This window comes from Citrus clementina, unplaced genomic scaffold (genome assembly GCF_000493195.1).
Source record: "Citrus clementina cultivar Clemenules unplaced genomic scaffold, Citrus_clementina_v1.0 scaffold_2, whole genome shotgun sequence".
NCBI lineage: Eukaryota > Viridiplantae > Streptophyta > Magnoliopsida > Sapindales > Rutaceae > Citrus > Citrus x clementina.
The window spans coordinates 2,602,631-2,615,156 of NW_006262688.1; the positions used below are offsets into that span (position 1 = coordinate 2,602,631).

The 12,526-nt window shown below is 32.7% G+C and overlaps 1 protein-coding gene across 1 annotated transcript; it reads left to right on the plus strand.

The window, feature by feature from the left end:
• Nucleotides 1-3,283: 3,283 nt before the first annotated feature.
• On the plus strand, nucleotides 3,284-4,165 carry LOC18051297 (RING-H2 finger protein ATL29). The gene has a single exon (XM_006445646.1). The coding sequence runs from the start codon at nucleotides 3,284-3,286 to the stop codon at nucleotides 4,163-4,165; it is 882 nt and encodes a 293-aa protein (XP_006445709.1).
• Nucleotides 4,166-12,526: the final 8,361 nt, after the last annotated feature.

A 12,526-nucleotide genomic window follows, 5' to 3' on the forward strand; every position in this document is an offset into this window, starting at 1 on the left:
AAAGGCCCAGGCTTAGCAATGCCCTAACCGCAACATTGACATGATAAGTGTCAGACCAGATTCCAATCTAGTCAATTACCAAGCCTAGACCTAGTCTTGATTAATCACTATATTAGAGTGATACAAACCCCGTCAAGAATTGACTCGACCCTAATCAATTTAGTCCCCAAGATCAAATTTAAATCTGGAATTGAATGCAACCGCAACCCAATGCTTAATGAAAGCACGAATCTTGGTATGTGAAGGCGCTGCAATCAATTATGGATGATTTGATTGATAAGTCAAGAGTTTGAATGCTATGGAAATCTGATAAGTTCAAACAATTTGTATAAGAACCAAATAGAATTAACTCTCTCACCAATTGCATCAAAAATGATCGGTCTCTATTTATTGAATACGAGTACAAGAATTTATGGAAATAAATCATAAACCAAAATCAAATCGGAATCTGAATCTAAACAAATAGGAAAAAATCTAAATCAAATCAAAATCCTAATATAAACAAATAGGATTGGATCTAAATCAAATCAAAATCCTAATCTAAGTAAATAGGAAAGAATGTAAACCCAATCAGAATCCTAATCAGCTTAAATGTCTTACCTCAATTAAAATGGAAACTAAGTGATTAGAATAGAAATAATTGATTTGTTTCTTTAATAGCCTCCTCAAAAAAATGAGAAAGTATCCGAAAAAAGAAAATAATATATTTTCCCGCCATAATATGCAAGCCAACATCCTATTTCATGGAAGTGATTATTTAGAAACTTCAAGAGCCTGAATCATGCATTTATCATGTGTAATGGGCATTTGGAATACAAAATGCAGTTTTGTATCGTTCGGAGGGGTGAATGCCAAGTTGCCAAAAACCGGACTTCAAGTCGAATTAAGCATTACTTTGAATTTCTTTACTCGAGCTCTGGTGATGGGTCCGATGGGAACTTGAATAGGATTTGAATATGCCTCATCCCATGTGCTTTGGTATATCCAAGGAAATCTAAATCTAAAAATAAATATGGAACGAAAATAATTGGTAAAAAATACAACTTATAAACTTGTAATTAAAAACAATAAACTTAAACTACCTTCACCTTAGTTTAGTAAATTACCCACTCATATTGATAAGAAAAACACTCATTTTATTTAATAAATTAAATTGTAAAAGTACAACAAAAGAAAATCGAAAGCAAAAGAGAGAAGAGAAAATTCTCTTTTTATTAACTACACTTTTTCCCTAAAAATCACCATAAACTTCACACAAGAACTATCTATAAAACTCACACTAAAACTAGTAAGCTATCTTACCTATATATAGGCTAATTCTAATCTTGATTAAGTGTCAACTTTTACATGGTAATACTAGTGAGTTTGCTACCACAGCCTTTAGATGAGTTTTAATGATATAATCTAAGGTTTGTAGCCAATGTAATGCATGATGGAGCATTAGACTCAACTTAAATGGCTACCAATAAGTCATTAAAATTGAAGGGCTAATCTGATATGATAAATTCAAGCAACTCTTGAGGTTTTTGAATCTCTAGAATCTAAATTTTACATACCTTTCAAATCCGAGAACCAAAAATTCATGAATTTAGGGGTTTTTCTTACTAATCATCCCTCTGGAAATGATAATTTTCAAAATATCCCCAAAAATTGTAAACCTCAACTTACCCCGATTTTTATAAACAAGACAAAATGAATTCAATCAACCCACCTTGTTCTTCTTTTTCTTCCCTGATCATTTGAACAAAAATAAGGGTAACTTAAAGATTACGATAGCTTAAAGAGTATTTTAAAGATTGCCAATTCGCGAGGTGGCAGTCCAAAATTTCCTAGAACAAACTGTAATAAGCACAATTGTAAAATGAGACATTGTTTGAAATAAAAATAAAAAGATATTTTTTATTTTTCTTATTAATTTTTATTATCTTATAGGAATTAACATTCTTTTTCCAAAAATACAAATTTTTTAATCATAATAAGAAAATATCAAGTCAAATCCATTGGGATATTAATAATAGAAAATAATGGATTGAGATCTTTAGTTAATAAGAAATTTTCTCGTGCAAAAATTAACATGGTCATTGATGACTAACAAGTGAAAAATAAAAGTAGTTGAATCCTACATATATACTATCACTTAAAGATACATGACATAAGATTTTTAAAAACTTATGGAAGGTTAGATTATGAAAAGATCCTAATCCAAATTTAAACGTGCTTAATGCAACAATAGTTAAGGAAAAAGCACCCACTCCCCCAAGGTTTGAGTAAATGGTCAAATAAATTACTTTTATTTTACAAATGCTCACACAGATCCCTTTCTAACGATTGTAATCAAAATAAATACAAATATATAAAATAATAAGATCAAAATAATAAATAAGATATCATATAACACAAAAAAAGTTTCAATGAATATAATTAATAAAAATAGCACATATATGATGAAAATTATTTTTAATATTAAGCAATTATTAGTCTATCCTAATTAATTCAATTAATACCAAAATCTATTAATCTAAAAATTGAGTTTAAGATTTATACTAATACATACATAATTAAAATGATATTGTTAATACACATTTTGTAAATTAATTTGAATGTTAAATAATTAATTTAAAAGTTTTTATTCTGCCAAAGAGATTTGATTATTATTAAAAAATATATGACATATTAATAATATTAAAATAACTTTTTAAATTTTAAAAGAATTTATGTTAATTTTTTATTATATTATTATAATTTTTTATTTGTATTTATTATAAAAAATTATTTAAAATCAACTATTGGTTGATATAATCAGAAGAAAAAGGTCTGTGTGACCATTTATAAATAAAAAAAATTTGTGGTTATTTAATTAAAACTTGAGAGTCACATTTTTCCATAGTAAAAAGGACAATAAGCCAAGCCGAAGTTGCTAATCTTAATATCAAACTCCTAACCCGTCTAAGAGAAAGACTCGCTCAATAGCCAAGATTTCAACCAAGGGCAAGAAACCAATATCTCCACATCACCATTCAATTCCAAATTAAGCAACCCCTTTTGATTATTGATAAGCTCTATATTAAACATTTTTGACACGCCTCCTTCTTTTTCTCTTACTGAAGGTTAATACCTCAAAATCTACAAGCAATTAATCCAATAAAAATAAAAAATAGTCATATCAGCCACATTTTCTTTCATATATCATCTTTTCCTCTTGGTTTGTATTTTCTCATCCATGCTAAGAAACGAGGCCGGAACATTTCCAATCTCCGGCCACCCAATCACACTATATTTTTCAATGTCGTCCACGACGTATCCATCATCATCTTATCCTCCACATGCTGAAAACTACGCTTCCCCTCCTATTACCATCATTTTAACAGTAACTCTTCTTGTTTTCTTCTTTGTTGGCTTTTTCTCTGTATATTTCTGTAGGTGTTTCATGGAAAATATTGTCAATACATGGCAACTTCGGCAGAGCCCTTCAGGAAATGCTGCTGGCACATCTGATTCATCTGCCAATCCTGGACTCCATCCTTCACTGATACAAGCCTTTCCAGCATTTGCATACTCAACTGTTAAAGATTTTCGACGTCAAAAGTATGGTCTTGAATGTGCCATCTGCTTGGCCGAATTTGAAGATGACAATATTCTACGCCTTCTAACAGTTTGTTACCACGTTTTCCATCAAGAATGTATTGACCTTTGGTTGGAGTCTCACAAAACCTGCCCGGTTTGTCGTAGTGATCTTGATTTGCCTCAAAATTCATTGGAAAAATCTCCACTACTTTTTCGCAGTAATTCCATGAATAATATTACTGGAAGTAATGTGTCAACTTTAGAAGATGCCATAAGCATTTTTATTAAAGAAGACGAAGAAGCTAGAGGGGATAATGGTGAACAAGTAGTGAATCCAAATATCATAAAACAATATGAAAGATATGAGAAAATAGAGAAATTTTCAAGGTCACATTCAACTGGGCATTCAATGCATACAACAAAAAATGAATTAGAAGATAGGCATACATTGAGACTCCCAGAAAATGTGAAGTTAAAAATTTTAAGAGGACACAATTGGACAGGAAGTTGTATTACATTTGGGGAATTTGGAAGCCCTGTCACTAGGAATAATGTTGGGTTCGGGGATGTACCAAGGTGTTCAGCTAGAGTCATTAATTGACATTTTTTTCCTTTGAATTATTTTATTTTATTTTTCTTGGTTTACTGAGAAAAGACGGACATATAGACAATGTTAAGTTTTTACATATCAACTCTAAGTTATAGATAAATAGAAACTATTTAAGTGCAAAATCTTTGTCATTTTTTACCCTAATATTATATACCATGCATGATTTTAGACAGAGGCAGATGTAGTGTAGGACTAGTGGGGGCTCAAGCTCCCACTGAAAAAAAAAAACTCATTTTTGTTTAAAAGAAAAATTAATAAATTTTTAAATAATCCCTGTCATATTATTAAATAGTCTAAGTTTTTCCAGTTTCTACAACTACAGTAGAGAACATTTTCAACAATAAAATTTTGGAAGAAAGAACTTCGGAATCGGATGGGAGATAAATGGATAAATAATAATTGATTGTTCATGTAGAAAAGATGTATTTAATAGTATTGATAATGAATCTATTGCACAACGTTTTTAGAATATGAAATCGCGTAGAGAACAATTGTAATTATGTTATCAAAAAATTTATATATTCAAGTTTCAGTTTTTATATTTTGTCGTCATTTAATTTAGCCCCCGGTAAATTATTTTTCTAGATCCGCCACTAATTTTAGATCCTCGAATATTCATTTTATAACTAGAGTAGAATATGGGATATATACTTTATTCTTTTATACATGTAAACTCAAGATTAAATAATTGAAGTGGATTGACAATAAGATTATATGTGTATTTCATTAACAATATAATACCTTCTAAAAAAAACTGCTTGATGAACTATGCTTTATGTGTTAAAGCATATAGGTACATTTTATTTTAAAGTCCATGAACTTATATGAAAAGTTAACTTAAGAATTGAGGGTTGACTCAAGTTTATTATTATTAGAACAGTAATTATTGTTAGCTGATGTGAGTTGTAAACATCATATATTTCAATTCCACTAGATGAATCAATGATTTACTTGAAATTTTTTTAATCATTCCACTTCTAGGTCAACTCCTAGAAAGGAAGAAAGATACTTTGATTTCTCAAAAGTTTTCACAAACACGGTCGAGATAGGGACATATACATATTATATATCCTAAATCAAATTAATGAAGGTATCCCCCGTTTTATTAAAATGAGGATCAAGGTACAATATAGAAAAACGTAAACTTAATGCACGAAAAGATAAAACACACTGCATTAGAATGTGTCTTTATTAGTATGTACTTTCGAATATTTGAAAGTTTTAATTAATTTCATTGAATTTAGATAGGATTTCTATTTTTTTTCATTTCAGATTAATTTTTTGTGTTCTATGTTAATAATTATTTATTGGGAACAATCTTCTAATGAAATGATTTTTGCTCATTACCATACTTAATAATGAGATTTAAGTGATGCACTTTTTAGCATATCGTCATGGGTCTTGAAGCGAAGATTTGAACAGAAGGAATAGTACTTTATGAAGCCTAATACTAGAATGATTTTGAGAGTAAGCAAGTTATAGCTAAGAGCCTTTAATAGATGATTTGAAAATTAACAAAAGTACTCTTATAGATGATTTGAAAATTAACTAATTATAATCATGAGTCTTGAATAGATAATTTGAACAAAAATGCTATTTGAAGCCTGGTATTTGATAAATAATACGCTAAAAGGCATATAACTAATTTAATTTAATTAGATTATTTCTAATTAACAAGAAAAACACAAAAAATACGTAAAACTGACCTTAAATGAAAAATAAATTAAAAACCCATTCTAAACTTAATGAAATTAACTAAAACTTTCGAAAAAAAAAGTAATGACTCGTTTACAAACACAAAAAAAAAATTTAGGGGAATTTGGAGATGATTTGCTATGTAAATTAAAGTAGAAAATTTAAAATTGTGAATATTAGAATAAGTCAATAGTCAGAATTAACACGCTTCCTTTTCAAAACAACCCTAAGATAGTCACAAGCTCAATTATCTTGATCATTTCTTACTTAGCTATTAAGTAAAACAAGCACTACACATAATCACTTTCCATGAAATAATGTAGAACAAGCTCACAAGTCATAAGATTCAATTTAATGAAAGCATTAAAATTAAGAAAGGTTGGTTGAATCAAGAAATAAACACACAAACTTGATTTGGTCATCTTGAAATATATTCCACATGCTACTTTGGTTTAGTTCTTTGTGACAATTACGGATTAAATTTCATAATAAAGTTTCAGAATTATACTTTCTTCATCTTTCTCTAGAAAATTTTATAATTCACTAATTTTAATATTCAAGAACTACTTTATTCTTTGTTTAGGCGCACAATGAGATGAACTTGATGGTGATTTGATTGCTAGTTTAGGGTTTTTGATTCGTAATTGTCAAAAAACTAAATGTAAGTGGCAGATTGTGATAAAGATTATTGGATATTTTCATTTGATTGAATGTGGAATATAATTCAAGAACTGAGCATGTGTACTCATTTCTTGACTTAGCCTATATCTTTCTTGTTTCTAATACTTTCATTAAATTAAATATAGAAAGCTTGTTTTACTTGACAGCTAAGTAAGAAAAGATCAAGATAATTGAGCTTGTAATTATCTTAGGGTTGTTATTTTCAAAAGAAAGCAAATGATGATCTTGACAATTGGTCCAAACTCCATTATTCAGTGGTGGAGAATGATTCCTTAATCATATTTCGTATCATATATAAACCTTCTAAAACTTTGCTTCACAATTTTAGATTTTCTCCTTAAGTTTAGTTTACATAGCAAATCAACTCCAAATCCCCTTAAATTTTGTTGCATGTTCGATAGTGTGTCCTTAATTGATATGGAAAGATTGAGTTACGTTAGTTAAAACTAGAGAGGATTTTTAATTCAATCTTTATTACTAGTCAGTTTGTGTGTTTGTGTTAATAACCGTTTAATTTGGCATAATTGTCTGTGGGAATGACGCTTGTTTACTACTATACTTAATAACAATAATGTTTAAGGTAACGTTTTAAGTGATACGATTTTTAGTGTTATCACAATTTGCGTTGCCCAACTACATGTGGTGATTGACAATGTCACAGCTCCACCTACGGCAATTTACTGTTGCTTTATGGTTCTGTCAAGCTTTGGTGTTCTTGGTTTTCTTTTTTATCAAAGTAAGAAATCAAGAATTTTCACAACCAGCTTTCGCGATTCCAAAATTGATACAAGCACTCTAACCATGGAGAAGGGCGAGTTACATGCTATAATTGAAAATAAATAACAACATATGATTAATGCATGGCTGCCAAAATCTACCACAATCGTGCAAAAAAATATTCTATGTATGTAACATGAATCAAGGCCTCTCTCATATTGGTTTTTAGCAAACCAGGCCTAGAAAAATAATTTTTCTATTTAATAAAATCAGGGAAACTAGAATGTTTTCCTTGATTATGTATACATGCATATAGTGAGAGAAATACTTTAGATTTCTGATAAAGATTCCAAGAAGACTACAATAATAATTTCCACACCATTGATAGGATTAGCTGAACATGGTTGCAGCCTTCTCTACTATCTTTAATTTTCTCCCTCGCAAGTGTGGGCATCTAGTAAGCCTTGATTCTCGTGTCTACGAGGTCCTTGAAGAATTCCTTCTGGTCACAAAGTCTTTCTAGACAATTGATTGCTAACTGATAGATTTTCCCCCAAGGAGAGGTTGGTTATGTCCAACTGGTGGATTGTGAACTGTCTTTGAAGTTTTGGTTGAATCTCCTTCTGAAGAGATGCTACAAAAAAATGTTTTAATGAAGGATCATTAAAACCGTTAAGCTTGTAATACATTGTAGACATCCTCTTGTAGTGAAAATCCAGATCTTTTATCTGGAGAGAACAACACTTCATTAGATGGAATTCTCTTCTTGCTTGTTCATTAGCAGCTGTAGCTTCCCCAAGGAATTGCTCATAAATTATTCCTAGGACCTTTGAATTTAGATTCAAACAATCATAAAATAAAGGCCTTGACCCTTTATCTATAAAGATAAATATCGATGGTATAAGAAATCTGGGGTTGATGCCACACTCAAGAAAGAAGAAAAGATTGTGATGAGAACCATCAAAGGAATACCATTAAAGTTTCAAGTGATCATTTGCACATTCATGGAGGCCCAATTAGAGGAGCTAGAGCAAAAAAGATGCAAGTTATTTTAAATGAATTAATTGAGAAAATGTGGACTAAAAATGCAATTCAAGATGCAAGACATGATGTTGTGGGCATTATTCAAGTTGTTGGGCAGCCAAATATACAATTTGGGTCAAATCCAGAAAGGGTAAATTTGGAATAAAACAAGTATTGATTGAGCTGGAACTAATGTGCAAGCTATATACTACTGGAAAAACAAGTTGTTGGGCAGCCAATGCAATTCATAAAGCAGAATTTGAAGTTATCTAGAAGGTGTTATGACCAATTTATTACAGCTTGTTCAGGCTTGGAAATTCCAACCACTCCTTTGTTTATTCAACTTCATTTATTTGTTTTGTTTCAAGTTTTTCAATGTGTTTGGTAAGTCTACCATCAATGATGGTGGGCTAGTGTTAAGTTTGTCAATGACTAGCATTAATAATGGGGGGTTGGTGAAGACTTTTGAAGCATCCTTTGACAAACCTATGCTTGGAGGGTTGTTCCAATGTTTCCATTTGTATTTTTAGGATCTTGGGTTTCTATTAGTCTATTTAAACTCAACAACCTTGCTATGTAAGACAATAGAGATGAATGTTATTTTTGAATTTGAAATATCATTCTTTCTTTGGTTCTTTTGAGAACTAGTGAACTTTTCAAGAATTTGCATCCTTGTGGCATTCCAAAATAGACTTATCACTCAGCTTCTCATCTAAATCTTGAGTGTGGCATCAATATCCTTCTCTATACCTCTAGTTCATGTTTTCTTAAACATTGGGTCAAGGTTTTTTTGTTTTACTTAAATCCGTTTAAAGCTTTCTTGGGAAGTTGAAACTTCAAATTAAGTGTGGGTTTCAAAGTTTCATTGTGGGGTTCGCATCAGATTGTAAGTGATAAGCCAAGAAAGAATACCACAAGATGCAATCTTGATAAGTTCTGAATTTCTTTGAAGAACCAAAAGAGAAAGGCTCTCACTATTATTATAAGCTCTGATCTAAAATTCCCAATAGGGTTGCATGGGTTTATATAGTTGAATTTTATTATTGGAAAAAGGTTTTCTTTATTGCTAAATATAACCTAAAGTAAAAAGGAAATAAAAGATCTCGACTAAAGTAAAAATGAAATAAAAGATTTTATTGATCCTAAAGTAAAAAGAAAATAAAGGATTAGATTTGGAAACAAGATTTTGCCTGATTTCTCTTCCTAATTTGAAAAGACCTTATTTCTTGTTCATGCAAGTCACTCCAAATCATATTTAGAAGCTTGAATAATATTGACAAAGCATTGACTATCTTGAATTCTTAATTTGGGCAAATTCATGTCCCAAGACATGAATTTGAGATGTACTCAATTAATCCATTTAATACTTCCTTCATTTTCTTGGTTTTTGCCCTTGTCATTAGACCTCCGTAGATGTTTAATGTACCTTCTAGAGCTTTAGCAATTTGTTCTCAATTATTGCTAAATCCATGGGTAAGCAAGAGACAATACCCATTGGTATCAGAGCCACACTTCATGTTGAGGTGGTATCATTAGTAATTTGAATAATCTTATTTGATCTCCTAGAAGAAGATTCATCATCCATGGAAACACACACATCTTCAACTTCTACATCCTCTTCATCTCATATTTCTCTTTCTTCTACTCTCTCTCTTCCCAAATCATGCTCTAAACACATCACCTCCAAAATTGAGAATCTTGTTGAATATTCTAATATTCCAGAATCTGCTCAAATCAATGAGTCCTAGTTTCCAATCATGAGTCCTTACAATCTCTACAAACAGAAAACTTCTTTCACTAGAAGTATTCGGAACCTCATCTACACTAAAAGACCACTCCCAAAAGAGTATATCCAGTCTTCTAGACTGGACCAGTGTGCTCTACAAGCCTCACAGAGTGAACAATATGTCACTATGGAAATACCTTCAGATCTCGTTGCCAACTGGAAACGAGAAGGCTACACACACCTCCATCTTGGTGGGGTACGATTAATTCTCACTCTTCATGGTCAAAAAGGCTTACCTGTTACAGCTAGAATTGCTCTCCTAGACACCAGATTCAAGGAGTACCAATACGCTGTTATAGGCACCGTTCTGACAACACTTCATGCTGGCAGTGTCTTATTAACCTTTTACCCCAATTTCAACCTCTCTCTTGAGGATCCCAATCTTCCAACAACCCTTAAAGTCCAGATCCAGCTCCAAGGAGCAGAACAAGCACCCACATCAAAGATTGCAACCCTCCATCATCAAATAGTCTATCGATTACAGAATCATGCCCTAGATCTTCCTACACCTTACACAACTTCTGATGCCTTGATGATCTTGGCAGACACAGACACAATTCCAACCATTATCCAAATCCCCAAACAAATCCAGAAACAAGACTTGCTCAAGCTCATGCCTCTTGAATGGCTAACCAACTATGAGCATTTTCACCAAAATTCAGAACCAGTACAAACCACAGAAGCCACGTTTAACAGACGACCAAATGGTCAAGTTAAACTATCTTTTCAAACCCCTGATACCGAGCCTATTTCAAACAGTCCACAGCTTTCCTATACTGCTATGATCACAGCAGTTCAAACTGGTTAAGAAAAGAAACTTCCTATGCATGATTTTTCCTCCGAAGGGTATCCAATATATCCTGATAAAATCAATGGTCATTTTCTATGGGATGTTCCTGAAGCCCATATGTGCAACCCGGATTGTCCTTGCTTGGATGATACGGATATTGACGAAGAATTGGAAATTATGCGGAGAAAGAAAAGAAAAAGAAAAAATCTTCTTATCCACCATCATCTTGCAAATCTTTTCCTCCACATCCTCCACCAGATCCCAAACCTCCTGTCCATCCAATCAGATCTTGCCATATGTTTTCAAGTCACTCCTATGAAGAATCCTTTCCACCACTTGAAAAGCAGATAGACACACAAACTCGTGTCACCTCCAAACCTTTTGTTCAATCTCCAATTACAACCTTTGGGCAACCTGAAGAACCAAAACAGTATGAAGCTGTTTTGAATTGGCAAACCAAAAATGCCAATGCTCAAAATCATACTCTCCAACAACTCGGTAAGAAAATTGACCGTGTTGCCACTCAAGTCTCCCAGACTGAAACTAAAGTTGATTCGATCAGCAGTCCTTTAGATCAGATGTATATACATCTCTAAGACCGGATCTCTGAGCTAGATGCCGATCTCAGACGGATGATCAACAATCATATATGGGGTCCAGAGCTTAATAAAAAAGAAGCCGAGATCAGAAAACTTAAAGCTGAATTGTCCAGGATTGATGCTGAAAAGACTCGACCTTCCCTTTTTACTCAATCACAACCTACACCCGTATCTCCTCTGTTCTTTAAAACATATTCACCTTTCTACACACCATCCCGGCCTCAACAACCTGTTTATAATCAGTTCTTTGGTTTCTCCCACCTTCAACCGACTCCTCAACCATCTTCACCCAAAAAGGCATGATCTAAAGTCAAAATCTCCGAACCACGTCCCAAGGCCACTTCCTCTTCCTCTACATCTACAATCCCTCCAGAAGAATCACCACAAGACCGTCCCGAGCCTCTTAAAAAAGATAAAGGCCCAATGGATCAGTATCATTATCATACTGTCCAGACCCAATCTTCAGATTCCTCCGACTCTTCTGAGCCCGAAACACACAGTTCATGTTCGTCCTCCTCTTATGACTCATCAAATGCCTCCACTGACTCCGAGTCTGAATATGCTGACATTACAGGCATATTAATGGCCACTGAAACTGTAGATCCCAGTGCTTCTACTTCAACACCCATTGTTGATGACAATCCTTCTGACCAAGCATCTCAAACAGAACCCATACCACCACCAGTTCATGAACACTCAACAAAACCATCTTCAGCATCTTGGTTTACATTTGATGACATTCCCCGTCACAAATGGGCCGCTAGACTTCAAGAATTTGCTGCTTGGATTGATCTCCAAGGTACCAAGCTTAATGCTCAACCTCAAACCGTTCTTCGTGAATTCATGGCCCGCTCCACGGGTTCTTTACGAGACTGGCTAGAAAGCTTAGGAGAATACAGACAACTCCAATTCATGGAATCGCCGGTTAGTACAACCCTCAATATTATTCATGAACAATTCATCGGTGAAAAAACTGCTTCCACTGAAGCAAACAGAAAAGAATACCATCAGATGAAATGTTGTTCTCTTAAAAGACATCTTCTGGATGCTCATTACAAAAG